Source organism: Sinocyclocheilus anshuiensis, unplaced genomic scaffold (genome assembly GCF_001515605.1).
Source record: "Sinocyclocheilus anshuiensis isolate Anshui unplaced genomic scaffold, SAMN03320099.WGS_v1.1 scaffold80, whole genome shotgun sequence".
Classification (NCBI taxonomy): domain Eukaryota; kingdom Metazoa; phylum Chordata; class Actinopteri; order Cypriniformes; family Cyprinidae; genus Sinocyclocheilus; species Sinocyclocheilus anshuiensis.
Window position 1 is genome coordinate 2,177,880 of NW_015554102.1, and position 21,389 is coordinate 2,199,268.

Consider the following 21,389-nt stretch of genomic DNA (forward strand, 5'->3'; position numbering starts at 1 on the left):
TGTTCATATCATCATATAGTGAGACGGCATAAGCTGAAAACATCGTGAGCGTCATCCGCGCTTTAGTATGTGTAGTAAACAAAACAGTGCGCCGTGCCATCCGCCATTCATTCATTGCGGAAATCATGGCACCTTATGCGTGATATCAAATGCTTCCGCAGATTTATAGTATTAATAGCATTTCACCTGAGCATTGCGACTCACACGTATGGCCATGATAAGCGCTGAATGAATGACAGGCTTTCTGTTGTAACATCGCACAAGGTAAATAAGGGTGACATCTAGTGGAGAAGACTAATGATAAGATTCATGTTAATCAGATCTTGTTTTAAATGTGTGCTGAAATAAATACCGGAAAAGATCGATTCGCGGCTTTTGAGAATCGATATCGAATCAACGTCATTTAAAAAAACGATTAATCGAAAAATCGACATGACATGAGTGGTAGTAGTTATTTCTTTTTATTGCCATCTCAGCATCTAAGGCTATCTTCATGGCAAAAGCTGAGTTGGAATAATACAAGAGTTACAAACACAAAATAAAACCAAACAAATGCAAAAATACAGCAGATAAAATTATACAAGATTTGATAATTAAAAAAAATCTAAAATCTTTTCTGGTAAAATCTTACTAAACAAATCTTTGAGTGTACTTCATAAAAAAGGTTTTTTTTTTTGTTGTTTTTTTTACTTGCATTAAAACCGAGAGAGTCCAATAAATTATGTTAAATGGAAAAGGGGGTCCTGCACAATGTGCATAAAGTTGGGTCTGATTCAAATGGGCTGTATGAATACGAATTTGAAATATGAAAACATTCTCAGATATAGCACATCTGCCATCTTGGCACTGTCCCTTCATCCAGATGTTCACTGGCCAATGATGTACTAACAACTGTGAAAATAATCTTTGTGGGTGCTGTCAAATAACAACAACAACTTTCTTGGTAACTAGTCTACACTTGCACTAGAAAAAGAGCCACTCAGCTCAGATTTCCACCTTTTTTTAATTTCTCAACTTTACGAATCCAACAGCTCCTATGGATATGAAACTGCTGTACACCTCAGAATCTCAGTGGATGCAGTGTTTCACTCAGCACTGTTTGCCTAAATAGATGCATTTGTCTTCTTAAAATTACATGTAAACGCTTTAGTCCAACCGAATCCTTTGAACATTTGATTTTAAATTGTGTCATGTATACTTGGACAAAGCAGCTTGAATATAACCGTGCATGTAAATGTACTTACTGTTGCATATTCAGACATTCTAATACTGCTTTTTGCACACTATATAGTAGTGAAGTATGCCTATTAGAACGTGAGAAGAGACTGATGTACCTGCTGGAATCTAAACCACTGAAAGTGCATAATCTAAATGATCTAAAATCAGATTTAGCACACAGATAGGCACGGACTTCCCCATTCTATTTAGCAAAAGGTTGCAAAAACAATTACAGAATTAAATATTAAAAACAATCAATGTAAACAAGCCATAATCCAGTCAGTCATAGGCAGGCATTGCATTATGCGGCTTTGACGAAATATGATTAAGCGATTTGGGCAGGTTGTTATAATCCCTGTATCCATTTCCGCACCTCTTTCCTAACTGTTCTCCACGGCCCAGAATTCTCTCAATGGATAGATTCACAACTGCTGACTTGAGAAAAGTCTGCCAGTGAAATCAGCTTGGTTTCCACTAGGAAAGCGCAGCTGCTCGCTCTGCTCTACATGAAAGAAAAGAGGCGCTGCTTTGATGTGCGCGAGCGCACTTCTCTCCATTATGAAAAATCTCTGTTAGCATTCTCAATGGCCAGCCTGCATCCATTCATACAAGCAATTCATACAGCACGAATGGGCTAACATCGCCAACCCGATCACACACACACATTTCACAATCCGTCTCTATTCAAAAAACAAAGTGCATAAATATTAATGCAAATCCATTAAGCGTGCAATCTAGCCCTTCTTAATTCTGCATGCATCGCGGGTAACTGGGGATGCCACTTGTCACTCTGTCAATCAAGCGCATGGATGTCATGGAAACAGCCTAGATGAGGCTATTCCTCACGTTACCCGTCACAAGAGAAATCTGACACCCTTGTTAGACGTGCAAACACACTATCCACTAAAGCAAACGCAAACAGCAATATCATCTCTTTTGCAGGCGGTGTAATAAAGCGCATTTAATAAAGAGGCACTCACGCTCAAAATCTGAGTCATCGTCCTCGTCATCCTCCTCGCCGTTCGACTCGGTTTGCATCGGCTCGCCATCAAACATCACTCCCTTCCCCCCGGTTTTGGCGGCGGAGGCGGTCCCGGACCCGTCCTGGCTCCTGGTGTCCCGCAGGCGGGTGAAATACTGCACGGCAAACTCCACCAGGTCCGGCGGCCTCTGGCGCAGCACCTCCACGGTGTAGCCTTGAAGCAGCTCCGTCAGACCGACTGGAATCTCGATACTCATGTCTAAACAGTAGTAGGGGGTTTGTGCAGATATCTGACCCTGTTCTAAATGGCTCCTGAACTATGGTACAAAAATATAAATCAAGCCTTTCCCGTATCAGTGCATGCAGCGGGGTTGCAGCGCAAGAAATCTCGCGAGGGACTTAGTTAATTTTGGTAGCAAAGGTCAGCTGAAACCAGCCCAACACATAAGATTCTTCGGTTTTTGTTTTCCAAGGTGGGAATTAATCAGGCCGAGTAGTAGATTATAAAGGCTGACAGCTGGGTTTCCTCCTGCTGCTCAACAGATCTCTTGGCAAGGATACTGTACTGTGCGTTGAACCAGCGACTTTAAATTAAAATCACTCTTCTATTGTGTCGTATGGTACAAAGAAAGCGATGTATATGAGTCAAAAAGTGCAGTTAATAAGATTAGAAGCTGATTAAACCCAGGCTGAGAGTTAGCGATGCAGCTATCCGAGTTAGCAGACGAGGCCTTGCCTTTGCACAAAGCGTGTTTAGTTTCTATATGCGACGTTTTGTTGTCTAATACCTTAATAACGGATATGCACAAGAGAATAAGCCAGTCCCGCGTAAGAATAAACTTAATATAACGTTATGTAAATTCAGAGAACTGCTGATATGTTGTTGTATGACAGCTCCGTCTGTCTATATCACCAGCGCACGGGTCCCGTCTCTCTTCTCAGTTTTTTCTTCTAGGATTTCCTGTTTTGTTTGATCGTTGTAAACACAGCAGGTGTTTTAGAGGGGTGTGGGTAACGGGCTCTACCGGGGAGGTAGCTCTGTCGTCGCCGGGGCTCGAGAAGGAGCGAGGCCAAGCCGGGGTGAGTGTGCAGGCGGCCCGGCGCTGACAGGGACACCGGGTGAACCGGACAGGAGGGCGATAGAACAGGCCTTCTGGTCTTCGGAAACAGGAGCAAGTGTCAGCTGCCACCGGAAAGCACGAAACGGCACCCGCGGAGACGACGACACCGGCACTCGCGCGCCTCCAATCACGAAACTGCTACGAAAACCCTCGGTAAACTCCAACCTCTGAGAGCTGCAGATATTCGCGTCGCCTGTCGTTGTCAGAGCCTCGGTCCGGAATGGATATGTGCCTGGACGTCGAGTAAAACAAATTTCGCCATGTATGAGCTGAAATATTCTAGATTTTCTCCTGTGAGAACAGACCGTTGGTGCCTCCTCACGAGGCGCGCACTCTCTCCTTCTCCGCCGCGAGAGCCGCTGAGCCTCGGGGGCGCGGTCAGAGTTCGAGAGCGAGCCAGAACGTCGAGTCCTGATGGACGTCGGAATTGACCAATCGCAGAGCAGCATGACACAGTAGCCCCGCCCCTTTAAAGAGAGTGTGCGAGATTTAGGAAGTGGGTGAAGGCGACTTGATAGCCGAGGCTGTAGTAGGGGGTTCAGGGCCAAATTCTGACCTCAAGCAGAGCTGGACGTTGAGAAATATACGGAAACACTCTCCCAAAAATACAAGTGAAGGACTACGTATGACAAAAAGCCTCACGGTGGAGCTGTCTTACACGAAACCTCCATATGAGACTTATAGAGCCTTGAATTCTATAAATGTGTTGTATATGCAACCGTAAAACGTAAATTATTAACTTTTATGAACAAAAAAGAAAGGTGATATTGATTTGAGCTGCTTTGAAAGCACAAAAGCAAGGCGTAGCCTATCTAACGGTCCATTCCTAGACGGGCTCCAAGGAACAATGATCTAAGATGGACAACTCACGAAACACATTCACGCCAAAAGAGGAGTTCCCTGTCAGTAAATATAGAGCAGACGATCTATTCTCGGGTCTTCATTCAAGTCGCAGGTAAAGCCGTTGCCATGGCCACACAGAACCTACCTTTAAATCCTCCAGTCATTTTCCTCGAGGTACCCCTTGCGCCCCCTGCCGGGTAAAAAAAAAAAAAGCTCATATTGACATGAGGATTTCCTCTGATCTTAAAGGTATAGCTCACCCCAAAATGAAAATTGACATGTTTCAAACCTTTATTCCCCCCACCCCCTTTTCTTCCCTGAAACACAAAAGGAGATGTTAGTCTCAGTCACCATTCACTTTTATTGTATGGAGGAAAGGTGTAAGTGAATGGTGACTTTCCTTTTATCATATTTTTAATCATAATGCTCTTCATAATATGATTAAAGGAATATTAAGGAAATATTAGGAAATAGTATTGTGTTAGGGCAGAACTCAAGTTCACAGAAAATATGTATTTTGGTCATCCACAAAAATCTACACATTCTTTGCATGGTTATTCTTAGATGGTTATTCAATATTTTGTCAAATTTGGTCATGCTTTCAGGTACCAATAAAAATTAAGGACTTTCACTGTTCGCATTTTTATTTATTTTTTATTATTATACATATATTATACATATATTATACATATACATATAATATGAGTGAATGTGTCAGTTACCATAGGCCTCCCTGACAGTTTAAAGACTGACACTAAAAGCACAAGCCTGTTGCCTTGGAGAAACTGGGACAGAGGTGCACCAAGGGAAACATGCCCACTGGAATAATAGATGTGTGACTTCAGTTTTCTAGAACAAATCAGTGTAATTTAGTTTTTTCACTATCTGGTTACTAAAAAAGATCCTTATAATGAATTTTCACTGGAGACTATATAAACTATTTTTCCGGGCATAAGTAATTCAGGCACTTATATCAAGACTAAACCACAAATCTCTGTAGCATTGGATAGGAGGGGGTTTTAGGGGATTTTTGCTGCTTAATCAGAACTCATGACCATATGACCCAAGTCATGGCACATCACTGGGGTGGGATCATCTGTTAATATCCATGAGAAGTTAAAGGCACAAAATCACTCACTGACTCACTCAATAAAATAAAATATTCAGTAGAGCAAAGCTAAAATCCATTGTGTTGGGATCAGTCTGAAGAATAAAAAAATTCACAGAAACTACTAATTTACCATTTAAAATTTATTATTTTACAGACTTTACAATTCAGAGACTATTAACTGACCATACTGAAAATTATGTAATCACATTATAGCTTTCATTTCTGTTTAATATATTACAGTATTTATGCAAGAATTCAGAACCCTTTTAATATTAAATGTGCCATTTACTAGGACAGTGCAACTGTAGGAGAGGATTTTAGATGCCATAGTAAAGACAAGCAACTCAGATGGACAATTCTAATCCAAATGAATCATGCATTATTGCCCAATGTAAAGATAATGTCCTTGAGAATATTAACCTCTCCTCCAATCACAGTGCTCCTAGTACTTCCATCTTAGGAAGATTTTATAACAGTTACAGAAACAGTCAAAGTCACAGAGGATTATCGCTTATAAAGATTTAGTTATTCTACAAATTCTCATAAGAAGTGTTACATACATTTCATGTACAAGTGATCCATTTCAAATGATTGAGACAATATACTTAATAAAATGCTCTACGTGTGAAACAAACATCCAAACGATAGTTTCTCTCTACATAATCTCTTAACAAACATGCACACTATTCACAATCTTGTGCTGAACATTTCATTTCTGCTCACACCACAGATAGCAGTATTATTACTAACTGATCTAAATCAATCAATCAAAAAAAATTAAGCTAGAGAAAGTTTTTGCTTGTTGCTTCCATTAAAAATGTGCCACATTCAATAAAACCTTTATTGATCTACAGTCATTGATAAAATGCCTTTGAGGATTACAGACGAATCTCTGTAACAAAACCTTCCTTTGTCTGAATCAAAACAGTCGTGTTAAATGTTAAGCTGGTGTGAACGACTGACCTTTTACAATTTCATGTTGTTTTTGAGCTACAAACCCCATGAGCACCCTGAGGTCTACAATGAGGTCAAAAGCTAATGTGAACATCTTATAATTTCAACAGTAACATATTTATTAATAATAAAGTAGTCAAAGTAACGAAATGCTTGTAAAAATAAAGGAATAAGATATTACAATTCCAAAGCCATAAGAAAGAATCAGCTGTAAATAGGTTTCATATGAAGTAAATCCAGCTGCAGAACAGCTACTTCCCCACTTACTCCAAGGAATGGAACAGTCTGAGGTGTTTGAAACAGTCAAACCACAAAAAGAAATTTAGAACAGACTTTCAAACCTTTCCAATTCTCCTTATTGTGGGTATATATAGTGAATATATGGGAATCTGTGGGATCTCCTGCATAGATGTGTCTGTAGAGATCATCTAATTGATCTCTTCGAGTGCAATGTTACATTTGCCCAGGAGACATTTTGCTCTCTGAATGTCTCAAAGCATTACCATATTCTCATTCTGTAGGTTCAGTTTGTTTTTCTGCCAAGCCACAAGCTATATAAGGTTGAGTTGCCTTGGTAACTGCGCTCACAGCAGAATGCAGTACTGCTGTTGTCCAGCGGGGGCAGCACTGCATCTCTTATGAGCAGTGGACATCACAAAGCACAAATTGCAGCTGTGTTCCATTACTGTGGCAAAACAAAAGAGAGCTCAGCACTGAGGGCAACCGGGTGCATTATATTCCTCATGATGATTGCTATGGTAATGCACAAGCCATGCCCCGCAGTGCTGATGCCTTTGAAGTTTAACAGGGAATATAAACTCCCACAGAACCCTTACTGGCCATATTAAAGCTTAATTGGATCTCTAGGTCAAAGGTCATTTACTAATGACCTCTTATTACCCATCGACATATAAAGGTAAACACCACATTCGACCGCTCAAAGCACGTAGACGCTTCCGCCATCTTGGAACGGTGAAGTTTCATTGAGCAGCCTCTGGATATAAAAACCGCCGAAATTTAAATTCCTAAAGAAACTGGATAAACTTTCACATGTAAGAATGTGTTGGTTTGTGTTTGTATTAACTCAGCATTACAGGTTTTTAAACTATAGTACCTTTTAAATGTCGGCTTTGTCTTGTTGTATTGTATTGTGTTAGTTTAGCAAAACCGTCTGCTGAAGTCTATTGCAGATATAGATATTCATACACGCGTATAACTACTGTTACAGACATACAGGCTTATGAATATGGTGGACGGCTTATGTATAGCAGCCCATAGAAACAGCTGCTACTAGCGCATCTACCTAGACATATCTATGTTATCACCTAGGTAGATTAAAGTGAGGGTGGTTTTGTTGGCATGTAGTGCAATCAGACATCTCTTGGTCAGTAGAGATGAAAGATTCAGTCAAGGGCGGTGCTTAGGCAAGTGTGCATGCAGTGATTGACAGCTAAGACCCATGAGGGGCGGGGAGTCTCTCCAGGATCCAGGTGCTCACCTCCTTTAAGACAGACTCAATTGTTTCAGGTAAGTCATGATGTAGGGCATGGTAGGCTTCTTCATATACCTGTTGGTCACAAAAACACATATAGATCTGTGGGTTAGGAAGGCATAAACTGTACAAAATTGTCATTTTAACTGTAAAAGACCACAGTAAAAAACAGTAAATAGGTTTCCTTACTATATACAGGGAAAAACAGTAATATAGATATAACCTTAGATTTAATGTAATTTTACAGTAAAATACTAATACATTTTGGAAGTAAAAAAAAGTGTTTGTCAATATAACACATTTTAGTAGCAGCATGGCCTTTCTAATTAAACAGAAAAGGGCTGTTGGATTTTCTATTTTATTTTATTTATTTATTTATTTTGTAATTTAAGGTTTTAAACTGCAGTTTGTTCCATAAATATGTTTACATTTTTTACTATATTTTTACAGAATTATTCCAGCAACCACAGATGTGGTTTTTCCTGTAAAAATGACATGATTTTTTTTTTTTTTTACAGTTTGTGCATGAATATTGGTGGAGGTCTATGATATGTGTTTTTATTCAGAGTACTGCATGAATGTGCATCTGGATCAGGTTATTCTGTGATATCCAAAACCTCTACTGGCACAACAACAGCTCAGATCATATTCACAAGTCAACCCTCGAGTTCTGCAGTTTAAAGGCATAGCTCACCCCAAAATAAAAATTCTGTCATCATTTACTCACCCTCATATTTTTCCAAACCTGTATGACTTTCTTACTTCTGCAGAACACAGAAGAAGATGAAAATGTTTCAAAATGTTTGTTGATATACTGAAAGTCAACAGGGTCCAAACCAACTTTGGACCCCAATGACTTCTATTGCATGGACCTGAAAAAACAAACACTGAAACATTTTTCGAAATATACTCTTTTGTGTTCTACAAAGGATGAGCAAATGATGAGAGAATGTTCATTTTTGCATTTTTTGGTCCATGTTTATGCACGTTTGATTCACCTTCAGTTTTTTATCAGTGCTCTTGGCCCCATTATACATTAGATGAGCACCTCTGATGTCACAAAGCTTGTCGGCGTCGCCATGGAGAATGAAGAAGGGCCATGTGATGTTGGGTAATTCTCTCTCGATACGAGCCGCAGCTTCCATCAGCTGCATTCCAAATGAGATGCGCAGCCCTCCGTGATAATTTAGCTCATCTGTGTCATATGCCTCCACCTAATGGATAAATGGAGATTATGTAGGATTACAAACATGATCCTAATATAACAGTAACTCTTTGCTTAAGACTACACTCAGTAAACAGAGTAAAATAAACCTGAACAATTACAATGAAATCTATTTGACTGTATAATGTTTATGTTGTGTATTATGGCTGAATAAATGGAACCAGCTGTTTCTGTGGACGTAACAGTATTCCAGACCCAAGCTATGAAGACATCACATTCATATGTTATCACTACGTATATGCTTCAATCTGAAAGAGTAGGTTTACTGTGTAAATACTGTTTCAACTGCAAACATTATAAAAAACGCTGCCAGATTGTCTACTAACTGTCAATGTGAAATTTACGCACATATACATTGCCCTACTTCTACAGAAGACCTTTGACATAGATTCCTGTACCTGTTTGGGATCCCGTGAGACCCATTTTGACTCGATCGAACCAAGAGAGAGTTTGGGAGTCAAGCGGTTTAGAATTTTTGCCATGAAAACCTGCAAAGAACCCAAAAACCCACAGATACTGACAATTTACTACAGAGAACTGAACATTTTTGTCACACCAAATACTGAATGACTGAATTTACATATTTACACATTTTAAAAACTTAACAGAAACATTCTCAAATTTACCAATTAAGCAGATAACGAAAATTAAAATGTTCACATATTGAATAAACAGACAATGGCCCTGGACTTAATCCACACCGAAAATGTATGAATGTTATTGCTTTAGATAAAATACTGATCCAAAAATGGCATTATGTATTATTTTAAAAAAGCAAAATAATTCACAAAAATCTGTGTTTTTGAAATGATTAAACAATAGATACTCTAAATACTTCCAAATTAACACAAAGGCTATTTGGATACTTTCTGGTTGTTAAATTCAATTGGAACATGTTCATAGTTGACATATGATGAGAGGCAGAGATTGACTGAATAGAGAAATCACTGCTGCCTGCCACATGGCTGAGAGCTCCACTGCTGTTATTTGACAGCTGACATTTGAAAGCTATTGTTATTTGATTGCATTTAACAGTCTGACTGCAGGGGGCAGCAGATCTAATTTACAGCCTCATGTTTCAGTTGTGGTGGATATTAAATGCAAACAATTGGGGAGAAAGAAGAATTGACTGTCACTATAGCATGTTCATTGACTTTTTACCTTGAAGGGTGTAGCAGATTCAGCGTTCATTTGAACCATGGGGCCTATGAGAACCACACCTGCAAAATCCGGCGGCCTCTCACAGGTGGTCAGAATGGAAATGGCCCCTCCCTGTAGTAAAACAAACAGACCCAGTCATGTTATTGAAAACAGCAATATATAGTAGTTGCAGAGTACTTCTTCGCATATACAGTACATGTATATTCCACAGTTTAAAAAAATTTCCATTACTGGTTATTTTCTTTTAACACAAGGGCTTTCAAACTAGGGTCCAAGAATATATTTTATGATATTATAGTTTAATTCTGCTTTGTAAAAACAAATCATAAATTATTAGATTAATTGTGATTATTTTATTTTATTTTGTAAACAGCATGTTGTTTTATAATATCATGCTTAATTTTTGGGTTTTGTATACTTTAAAGTATATAGCTGTCTTTGTATTTTAGGAAGGGCGTCCATCGCAAACTGAACACCATATTTCGGGGTCCTTGCTATCAGAAAGTTTAAAAACCTTGTATTAATATTCTGTTGGTTATACACTGAATGAAAAATACATACTCGACTTAATTCGGCAATAAACATGTTTTCCATCCTCACATGGGTAAATCTAAGTGAGAAGCCCCTAATTTGTAATTTTCTGATGCTCTGCTCCTCTGCTTTCTTCGTCTTGTTTCTATAATGATCCTATCTATGAATATTCATGAGTAGAGGCCAGGATTCAAAAGAGGTGGAGAGATTAAAGAACAGTTCCCACCACATTTCTAAGAAACTCCAATAATGGGCTGTTTTAAGTTACGCATTCACACACAAACACTTTTGGTCTAGACTTACAAACTCAAACACACACTCAGTTTAGACACACTACAAATGCACACTAACACTAAAAGCTTCATCAAGAAAACAGGTGGTCTGCTTTGATTTGATTATAAAGGTAATTGCTTTTTAATTTGGAATTTTTGCATTCCTGGGAGTAAAGTTTCAAACACACACCCTACACACATAATTACACTCACAGCTTGCATCTGTACGTGCACTTCCTTTATACACACACACACACACACACACACACACACACACACACACACACTATTATATGACACTGATCATTTTCATCTGTAAACATGTGACAGGAAAGCAAATGTTTATTCAGCCAGTAGCTTCAGTTCCTCAGGTCTCTGGAAATGAAAAGTACAAGGACACACAGTCCCACGACTGGAGGTAACAAGACAAACCTAATTGCACATTTCTTTTCAGGAAGCATGTTTAAAATCATTTCATTTTCCATATTTCTTATTAAAGACTGTGATTATATAAGGACCAAACAGCCTGGTATTACATAAGATACTAGATTAGAGAGTAAATGAGGGGGAAAACTAAATTAAAGTTGAGGAAAAGGAAGAGAGATGGAGAGCAGCAGAAACACGATTTATTATTTAGAGTTAGAATCTGCACTGAAGGAACAGGAGAGAGGTGCATTATGGGTACTAACTTTAGATGAAGGCTTTCTTTACCAGGACACTCATGCAGTGAGGTATTTATACCATATAACTATCCCAGAAATATTATGATTTCGTGATGGTGATGTTCCACAGAAATACAGTGTAGATACGTACATCCAGAAACATTTCTAGTCTATAGGGCTCATGAAGCATCTTGAGTATGCAGCTGGTCTGTTTTATTAATAGGAACTGTTGAGTAAAAACAAAGGTAAAGAGCTTCCAGCTGGATTTTTTGTTCACTTTCAGTCATGCACAGTTTGGGTTTAACACATACTGAACATGGGAAATGCAACAAAGCAAAATCAAACGGTCTTCCTGCGGCCTCCACCCCATGAGTCACAGACAGTTCAAAATAAGTTTACTTGATCTTTTTCAACAGTTGTAGTTGGCTTTGAATAGTTTTTAAACAGAGAGTTAAATGTTAGCATAGAAATTTACCCTCCAAAAATATTTACATCTTTTTGTGACATGTCTGCTTCTCAGAAAATATTTTAATATAAATGTAGGAAACATGTAAATATGAATGAGACATTTGCGCACCTGTTAGTGTCTGCCAAAATCGGCGCTGCATGAAAGCATGAATACAATACAATACAAATCAATATGTAAAATTAAATATTAAAATGCCCCAAAATTCCGATAACATGCCTAACTATGCAAAAAGTTCATGCAGGCTAGGGAAACACAAGTGTGGTCTACTCTCTTACATTAATATATATTCACTCTCACTCACAGCCATAGCATTTACAATGAAAATGTAGAGTTATTTGTCTATAACGATAACAATACTATAAATTTATAATAATCATTTTAATTCTACACTCTAAAAAATGCTGGGTTGTTTCAACCCAATTTTGGGTCAAATATGGACTAACCCAACTGTTGGGTTAAAAAGTTAATTTAAAAATGTAACCAAAATTTAACCCAACAGTTGGGTTAGTCCATATTTGACCCAAAATTGGGTTGAAACAACCCAGCATTTTTTAGAGTGTATGAGAATAGTGGAGCCCACACCATAACTTTCAGAACGATTTTTCAGTCTGATGAAAAATAAAAACACTGGCAGCCAATCAGAAAACTGCAGCATGTGCTTTTAATAAACAGAACATTATCACTGGTGTGGACACTAATATAGTTCCACTACAAATATAGTTATCTTTACAGTTATTGTCCTAGGTGTGAACACAAAGAACAGAAAGGTCTATAGAAAGCATGTGACCTCTGTTCGCTTATGAAAAAACATGGGGAACTGGTTTCAAACTATGTCATACCATTGAGTGTCCAATGATGAAGACTGGCAGCTTGGGGTACCGGCCCTTCATGATGTCAATGTGCTGGAGGACGTCTCTGATGTAAATCTGGAAGTTTTTGATATCCATTCTCTCACCTTCACTCTTGCCATGACCAACTGAGACAGTAAGAGAAAGAGAATTAAGCATGTAACATATGCTTCCATTCGCCCGTGTCTTTGTATATCAGCTTTCCTTTGAAACAAGAGATAAAAGAGGGCTGTCACTCACAGCGCAATGCTAATGGCTCACAAAGAAGAGCTCGGGAAATTTTGGCATATAACTGACATGACATTTAGTCAAGCAAATTAACATAATATTAATAATGGAACAATAGAATAGAATAGAAATTCCAAAAAGCATGTGGTATACAGACATACTGAGACGTGAGACTGCATGTTAGAGGAAGAGAGAGAGAGTAAGAAACAAACAGAGACGGACTGTAATGGTTTCTGTTTGTTGTATTTCAATAGAACCAATTACTCACACCGAGACACCAGACAGTCAAATCACACACTCACACAACCCCAACTGCTCATTACAAGGTGGCTTGCTGTCTCTCTGTGTGAATCATTAGTTACCATGGCACTGCCACAAAACGGCTTTAACATTCTGTACACATAGCACCTAATATTTTCTGTATTCTCTACATGTTTCATTTCTGTCATTTCTCAACTCCATCCCCCACTCTAAACCCAGGATGTCCATGCCCACAACATCTGTTGTAAATGACAAGAAAACTGGGTGGATGAATTACAAGGAATCAAATGTGGGCATAAAATAGGTTTTTCACCCCACACTCTCACAGTCTCATAAAGAGCACGCCCTCCTACACCACCCAAAACTGCTGCACTGTTGCTAACCAACAAATCTGTGTGTTAGGGATTTTAGCCGTTTGATTAGGAGTCTGTTACTCACCGTGATCGTGGGCGAACACCAGAATGCCATGCTGGGTCAGGCTGTGAGCAATGTCAGCATATCCCCCACAATGCTCTCCTGCTCCATGGGCAACAAACACCAGAGCCCTGATGGAGGAAAACGCACATTATTGATTTGGGAAGGGAATTCTAAAGAATTTAACAAAGCTGATTCTGATTCCTTTTAACATTTCCAATTCCTTAACTGTTTCATTAACAATTCTTTTATTACTTGTAAGGAAATAATTTCAATAAATTTACAACAATTTAGTTCTAAAAAAGTGTATTTACACAGACTTTGACGTTTTGACATAAATGGAATCCAATAATTGACCTATTAAACAACAATACTAAACAAACCAAAAAGTGGTAACATATTTCATTAATTTATTTTCTAAAACACTACAGACATCTTTAACTGTACCGTTCAATAAGTTCTATGTGCTCCAATTCTCACTTGACACATTTGTTTGGGAATCGGGACTACATTGGTTTTCCTGAATATTTCTGATTCACTAAAAAGAAACAACTTACTAGACTTATTACGAAAACACAGGGACCAATTCTCACTGTTAACTAGTTGCTTATTAGCATATTATTAACATGTTGGCTGTTTATTAATACTTATAAAGCACATATTCTGAATGACCATATTTTACATCCCTAATCCTGAAATACCTAAATTTAACAACTACCTTACTAACTATTAATAAGCAGCAAATTATTAGTTTATTGAGGCACAAGTCATAGTTAATGGTTTGTTAATAGCAAGAATTGGACCTTAAAGTGTGACTCTAATTCCTTTTGTAATTGATCTAAAGGTATCATGCTAATTGGGAATCTGTATGCTATGCTTGTTCATAAGCTGACCAAAACAGACATTTATGGTCATTGTAATAGAGTTTAAATGACATATTATAATGTGATGTGGTAAGAATTGTAATCAGGCACTAAAGAGAGTACCCATTAAAAGTTCTTTGCGCCAATGGGATTGCCTGAAATCCTAAGAGGGGACCTGATTTCTCATGACAACTAGTGCAAGACACTTGGTCAAAAGGTTTTCAATATGCATTGGAAACTGCACGTGCGATAACCGTTGACAGAAGCGAAAGTCATTCGGTTCTGGTATATTTATACCGGTATTATTCAGAACCGTTTCTCAGTTTCCCAACACATGAGAAATACACACATCCTACTAACAGTCTCCCACCAGAATAACAAGATATGCTCATTAGCAGCATACACACTAAAACCCAGAAAAAAATAAGGCAGAAAGTGAGGAAGGAGAAAGAGAGAGAGAGAGTGAGAGAGAGAGCAGGAATAGCTTTATTAGGTCCAAACTTGTGCAGATTTGCTATGACCTCAATGCAGCCTCTAATCAGTAACAAAAATAGTCTTTGTAAATGTATAATGGACTCACATGGTCTCAGACTGAGAGTGGGCATCTTTACTTCTATTTGGAGAATCTGCTATTCTTTCTATCCATTCCTCTGTCATACTCAGAAATGTATTTACTAAAAATAAAGCCTCTCAGTCTCAATCTACGAGCTGGTAACTTGGTGTAAGATAAAATGGAAGTGTTTGTGGTTATGATCATCCTTAGATCAAAACGCTTTTGTTCTTGAACCCTGGGAATGCAGTTTGCGAGGCAGACACAGAGATTACTGTGTGTGTTTGCTAGAGTGTGTGTGTGTGCACATCTTTGGAATTCCAAAATAGATCTAAAGTAGTTAAACTACAAAGTAACAATCATCAAGGGCAGAGCAGAGATAAACAGATAATGAAATTAAGTGTGCCTGTACAGTTTTGGCTATACTTGTATATACTTGGCCCAAATGTGTGTGTGTTTAATTTGGCACTGCTCTAACAGCTGTTTAAATATCCATGTTTGGTAGAGGAATTTTTCTCCAAATGCCATTAGACAGAAGAGGATGGACCACACTGGACCGGCATAATCCAATTTGTCAGACTGTGTATGAGTGTGTTTTAATTCACTTTGCATGGGTTCAATGCCCAGCTTATCTATTGAGCAATCTGTCAATCATTACTGGGGTCATACAATGGGCTATGTGGTCTTTTTAACTTTCACCCACTTCCTGTTTCTCTGGCTGCATCTGGTGGCATCAGCACTGGACATGTCCATGTAAGCGACTGTACAGGGGCATTGTGAGATGATGTTTGGGCTGTAAGCAGAGTAGTTCTGTTAAATATTAAATGTTAAACCAAGCAGTGAAGTGGTGAACTCAGTGTAAACAGTTTGCCACTTCAGCTGCTCACGTCTTTCATAACAGTTCTTTTAAGTGGAAGTTCAACTTCCAACAGACCACCTTACTACGTTCATGTTTACTTTCAAAGGTTGGTTTGGTGTAGATGTCACCTGTGTGCAAGTGAGTGCTAGGCGGTTCACAACCAATTTGAGAGGGAAAAAGATGTAAAATGTACTAACATGGTAATATGTTCACTTAAGATATTAATGAAATATGTTTAGATTTTTTGTACAATCACATTTACCAAATTTGCTTGCATTACTATTTCATTCTGCTTTTAAAAAGACTTAAGAGACTTAAGACCTTAAGAAGAATTATCTTTATTACATTGTATTTACAATGGTAATATTACATTTAGTACAATGGCAAGAAAAAAACCCAATGGTTTTTACTTTTTGTAACAATTGTTTCATTTTGTTGTATTATAATATCACATTTATTAGTAATAATACTTTTGGATTATTTCATATATTCCTATTTTCAGCTTTTTATACATAAAATATATAGATGCCATTGTATTTTAGGAAGAAAAAGATCATATTTGGGGGCTTTTGGCATCAAGAAGTTTTAAAACCCCAGATTTAGCCTACAGTATATAAAATGTCTACACTAAATGTGTAAAAAGGTGGGATTCGAAATTGGGTTATTTGGCCTCATTCAGATGATGTTACATAATACAAAAAAAAGCATACATATTGGATCAGTTTATTGTAGCATGATGCGAAGCATTCAGTAATTTCCATGTCCTAGCACCCTAAGCTGCAATGTTTCTGAATAGCTAGGAAACAGACAGAGAACCTTCAAGCGATCAAACACAGGCTAAATATTTCACCATAAACAGAATGACAGAGTGCAGCAGAGGGGATCCTGGTAACATTCCTTCAGATGTCTGATATAAACATGTCTGATGCCTGCATTAGCTTCACATTAGCTGCTCTGAATCTTTCCCATTCAGTCACATGGGAAAAGCTACATCTTCCACATCCCAAAACAAAATATTTGTGGTTTTATAACATTTCACTGAAGATCACATGGTTTTGTGGTTTATCGATTTACTCTTATTATATATGCCAATGAACATGTACAGATACACACACACTCTTGTCATATACACTGTTGCTGACAAGCATTAGAGATCAAATTAGTCTGAGAGAGGGGAAGAGGTGGTAACTATGGTAACGGCATGCTCCCCTGGCCACCATGGCCACTTCAGGGTGAATAGCTGATGGCAAAACAACAGCTCTGTATCAGTAGGCATAGAGAGTTTGACCTGTTTGACATAATCATGACACTCACACAAACACTGCCTGAATGTGTGCAGTTCGGTATATCGAAGCATCTGACAAACCCACATGCTCAAAAATATGACCTATTTTTATAATTACTCAGAAGAACCACAGCGGATGACACTAAAATTGGCAGATCTGTACTGTGAGAGTGTGTGTGTCTATAAGTGTTCATAAAGGAGCCATGAGCCGGGGCTTTCGACTCATGGAAACCAAGACATTCCCTTCAGCATTTACTGCATAGAAACTGAGTGGGCCCCTTTCTCATTCACTTTAACCAGATGAGTAATTCAGGATGGTATAGTCATTTAACAAGATAGTGTTTATAAGAAACTGGATTATAAAAAACATTGTGAGTGAATGCAGGCACTGCCTGTATGATATAAATTCTCTATAAAGTAAACCTATTATTATTAATAAGTCGGTTAATTTGCACGGCATGTGATGTCAACAGGGCGGCACCCATGAGGAGCCGACCGGCTCCATGTAAAATAAAACAGCTTTTCTAGAAGATTGTTATGTCTGGAGTCTTCATTTCACATCTTTTTGCATCAATATAATGTTGTTTCTCCAAAGTATTGTTCATTTTCAGTGTTTCCAGCATAATGTGTCAGCGGTATACAGCCTGTCCAGTGTGAATTATGAACAAAAAGACTCATCATGCATCCAAATATGCTATACAGTAGGATGAAAAACAGTAGGCCTACATTAAAAGAGTATGTCACAATTATTCTTTAAAAAAGTAGGCAAAAAGTGCCTGGATGACCTACTACTTCCGAAAAGATCCCAAGATGGACACTATACTATCCCATGAGGCCACAGGAGAGAAGTTGTGAATGGCACTGAAGCGATTTCAGATACAGCTTTAGCAGCTGGAGTTATCAGTTCGAATCCTTCATTGAATTCACTTAATCATTTCATCTACCCATTGCAAGACAAGTTATCATTACTTTCCGTGTTTGTCAAGTTTATTGTTCATGAAACTTAACTTAGAAACATTAGGCTACCCACGTGAAACAGCATTTTATTTTATAAATTATTTTTATTGTAATTAAACATTAAAACACTGAATTCTTTAGTGAGTTTATGTGTGAAATATTTTTATTTAGCAGTACATTTATATATTCCTAACTGCACCTTTAAATACAGAGGATTTTACAAGAAACTTCCTCGTCTATTTCCTCACTCACCAGTTTAGACATCATGTGATGGGCCAGCAGTTTGCAAAAGTGATAAAAGAGAACCTCGCGGAAAACCGCAGATCAACCCACTGTTAACGTTTACTGCAATATGAACCTTCACTGTTATAGCCTGTTTGTAGTTTTGAATGCGTGTCGTGTTTTAAAGTAACCGTTGAGGTGTTGGAAAGTGAAGGGCAGGCTCTTGAAAGTGGGCTAAAAATAAGCTCCGTAAGGAAACATCCGTAAACGCTTATCAGCCTCTCATCCTGCTCTACCGGAGGCTGTAACCGGAGGATCTTTCGCTTTATCCCAAGAGGCCTGACCTAATCTGTATCTCTTTTGCGTATGAATGTCTCGCACTTACTTCGGAGGACTGTCGGGCTCCCAGTAACGGCAGAACAAGTGCAGTCCGTCGGCGTTTACGATGTGCGGCAGGTCGGTGTATGGGACACCTTGAGGTGACCGACGATTCCCCTCGGGTTCCGGCATGTCCCCGCCGAGGGCTGAGTCTGAAATAAACAGACGGAGCGCTGTCAGAAGCTCGCTGCTGTACCAGTATGAAACAGCAGCGACTAACAGGCAGGTGGCTAGCGTATGCATTCCGGGAATTTCATTCATCTGGCGCAGCGCACCGTACAGCGACCGGCAGAATGTTTTCAATGACAGTCGCTTAGGTCAGGAGCACCGGAGCGATAACATGGACTGTCCTGCCCCCTCAGCAGCATTTACACAAGCACGCGCGCGCTTTCAAATGGACCGACGATTCAAAGAGTCTTGTCATCGCATTGAGCAGTTTCCTGTAGACAGAAACAAAAACAGCGCGTGCACTGCAGGACTGTTTGTGACTGATAGCATGCCAAGAGGGAGACAGTGACAGAAGCTTCCAATGCATTGACCTGCCAATTAATTTCAGCCCAATCTATTTAGGCTATTTGGGTCGATAGAGAATCGAGGCCAACACAGACTGATTTATTTTAGACTGTCACAGCCACAGTTAAACGATCCATTCTCTCAGGACACACGTTTGTTTTCATACATTACAATAGGCTAGTTCTCGACCAATACAGTTTTTTTACGACAGATACAGAGTATTATGTTTGCATAACCAATATGCAGAATTGATTATTAATTTTACACAATAATAACTAAAAATGATTACACTATAGCAATAATTAAAGGATGTTAATTTTGAATACTTTATTTATAATAATTAAATAGACTAATAAATAATCAAATGTACACAACGTCGTTTTGTCATCTAAATGGCCATTTTTTTTAAATTTCACAGTCTATTTGTTTTTCTAACTACTACGTTCAAAATTAAAGTCAACAGCCTATTAATGATATTTAACAATGATTATTAATGGCATTTTATTTATGCAACGAGAATGGTCTTTTTAAAGTGTATTTTCGTATTTATGTCTAACTTATTCTTCAAAATGCTATGCATTTTTCAGCTGACTGTCAGTATCCCTAAAAAAATGTCATCGCGATTGTCCTCTATGATCGTTATGTCTACTTTTTAAGTGCCCGATTCTTTCTAGTTTTGATTATATTTGTATGCATAACAAAGATAAATGGTCATACCTTAAAGCTTGGAGAACTATTTAATGATATAAAACAAATCTGTTTTCTATCCCTAAAATGTAAACATGCAGTTCTTTAAGGAATGTGAATTCCCGTGACTCGGTGCGCGTGTCTGGCTTAGATTATGTCTGTAGCCTATTAAAAATGCTTCGCAAAGGTGACTCCCCAATATATACAAAATCATATTTACTACATATTAAACAACAATAAATCCAGCCAACCACCTACCTGAATCTGCTACAGACTGAATACTGGAAATCAAGTCAAATTTTGGAGTCAGTGGTCCGGTATTGGAGCCGGTCGTTGACAGCGGCGCTCAGCCTGCTGCTGTTTCCCGCAATGGGCTCAACTCTGATCCGCTCACACACAGATGCTGAGCGGCCGCCTGATGGGTGGAGAAAGAATGAAAGGGGAGCTGTGTGAGAAACCGCCAACACACACACACACACACACACACACACACACGAAACTCTCGCTCTTTCACATTCGTTACAGCTGAATGAGATTGATTAAACTCATTCATCTTAGTATGTCAACTGTCTTTCAATAAGAGTAAGACTAACAGCTAAGCTTAAGGTATGGGACTAATGCTGTTCTCTTGCATTAGGCTACTTGAGTTGTTTTCTAGTCCTTGTGTGATATACAGATGATGAAATGTCTTTAATGTAGGCTATTATTTATTCACCTCTTATGGCACAGTAAGTCAATTGCACACCACTTGTGCTTTTGTCACAGGATAGGTAGGCTATCATCTGTTCTGAAACAATACGCTGGTACAGTTGGACAGGTTCTAGATGATCTTTTCCTGTGGGTACATGCTCGAATGACCAGTTTCTCTGAAACTTGTTATGGGAAGACAATTTACATACAGGAAAACAGCACCCATCAAATGAAAAAGAGCTACTTCATTTATTTTTAAAGGGGTCATATGATGCGATTTCAAGTTTTCCTTTCTCTTTGGAGTGTTACAAGCTGTTCATGAATAGATAAGATCCCTAAAGTTGCAAAGACTAAAGTCTCAAACCCAAAGAGATATTCTTTATAAAAGTTAAGACTCGTCCACGCCCTCCTAAAATGCCTCGTTCAAACATGCCCCCACATGTCTACGTCATGATGTGGGAAGAATTGTATAATGCCGCCCAAATGTATACGCAAAGAAAGAAGGCGTAACTTTATTGTTGCTGCCACTGCCGCCGCCGTGTTGTGAAGATGCTGTGTGTTTCGTTGCGAAAGCGAAAATACTTTGTTTGGCC

At 38.5% G+C, this 21,389-nt stretch overlaps 2 protein-coding genes across 3 annotated transcripts in view; both read right to left on the reverse strand.

Annotated features, from left to right (window-relative positions):
- prkar2aa (protein kinase, cAMP-dependent, regulatory, type II, alpha A) overlaps window positions 1–3,706 on the reverse strand; it is a 34,658-nt gene extending 30,952 nt beyond the window's left edge. Inside the window, exon 1 of the mRNA XM_016461940.1 lies at window positions 2,199–3,706. Within this exon, the coding sequence (XP_016317426.1) occupies window positions 2,199–2,457 (259 nt within the window). The 5' untranslated portion in view covers window positions 2,458–3,706. The remainder of the gene's footprint in view (window positions 1–2,198) is intronic.
- A 1,816-nt stretch (window positions 3,707–5,522) lies between these two features.
- mgll (monoglyceride lipase) lies at window positions 5,523–20,471 on the reverse strand. Of its 2 annotated transcripts, XM_016462020.1 has the most exons (8): window positions 20,365–20,471; window positions 18,914–19,058; window positions 13,817–13,923; window positions 12,881–13,017; window positions 10,108–10,218; window positions 9,345–9,434; window positions 8,720–8,935; window positions 5,523–7,796 (listed from the first exon to the last, which is right to left on the reverse strand). In XM_016462020.1, the coding sequence occupies exons 2-8, from the start codon at window positions 19,036–19,038 to the stop codon at window positions 7,680–7,682; spliced, it is 903 nt and encodes a 300-aa protein (XP_016317506.1). In that variant the 5' UTR covers window positions 19,039–19,058; window positions 20,365–20,471; the 3' UTR covers window positions 5,523–7,679. The 2 variants fall into 2 exon arrangements, with proteins under 2 accessions (XP_016317506.1, XP_016317505.1); XM_016462019.1 differs by lacking the exon at window positions 20,365–20,471 and having other exon boundaries at window positions 18,914–19,384.
- Window positions 20,472–21,389: the final 918 nt, after the last annotated feature.

What these genes read in the sequence shown, in the direction of transcription:
- mgll (XM_016462019.1), bottom strand. Translation starts at nt 19,167, where the DNA reads ATGAATGAAATTCCCGGAATGCATACGCTAGCCACCTGCCTGTTAGTC. An exon ending in TCATCATTGGACACTCAATG is followed by an intron (nt 10,219 to 12,880) that starts GTATGACATAGT and finishes GTTTTACTACAG; the next exon opens with GGAGGGGCCATTTCCATTCT. An exon ending in TCTCACGGGATCCCAAACAG is followed by an intron (nt 8,936 to 9,344) that starts GTACAGGAATCT and finishes TTTATCCATTAG; the next exon opens with GTGGAGGCATATGACACAGA.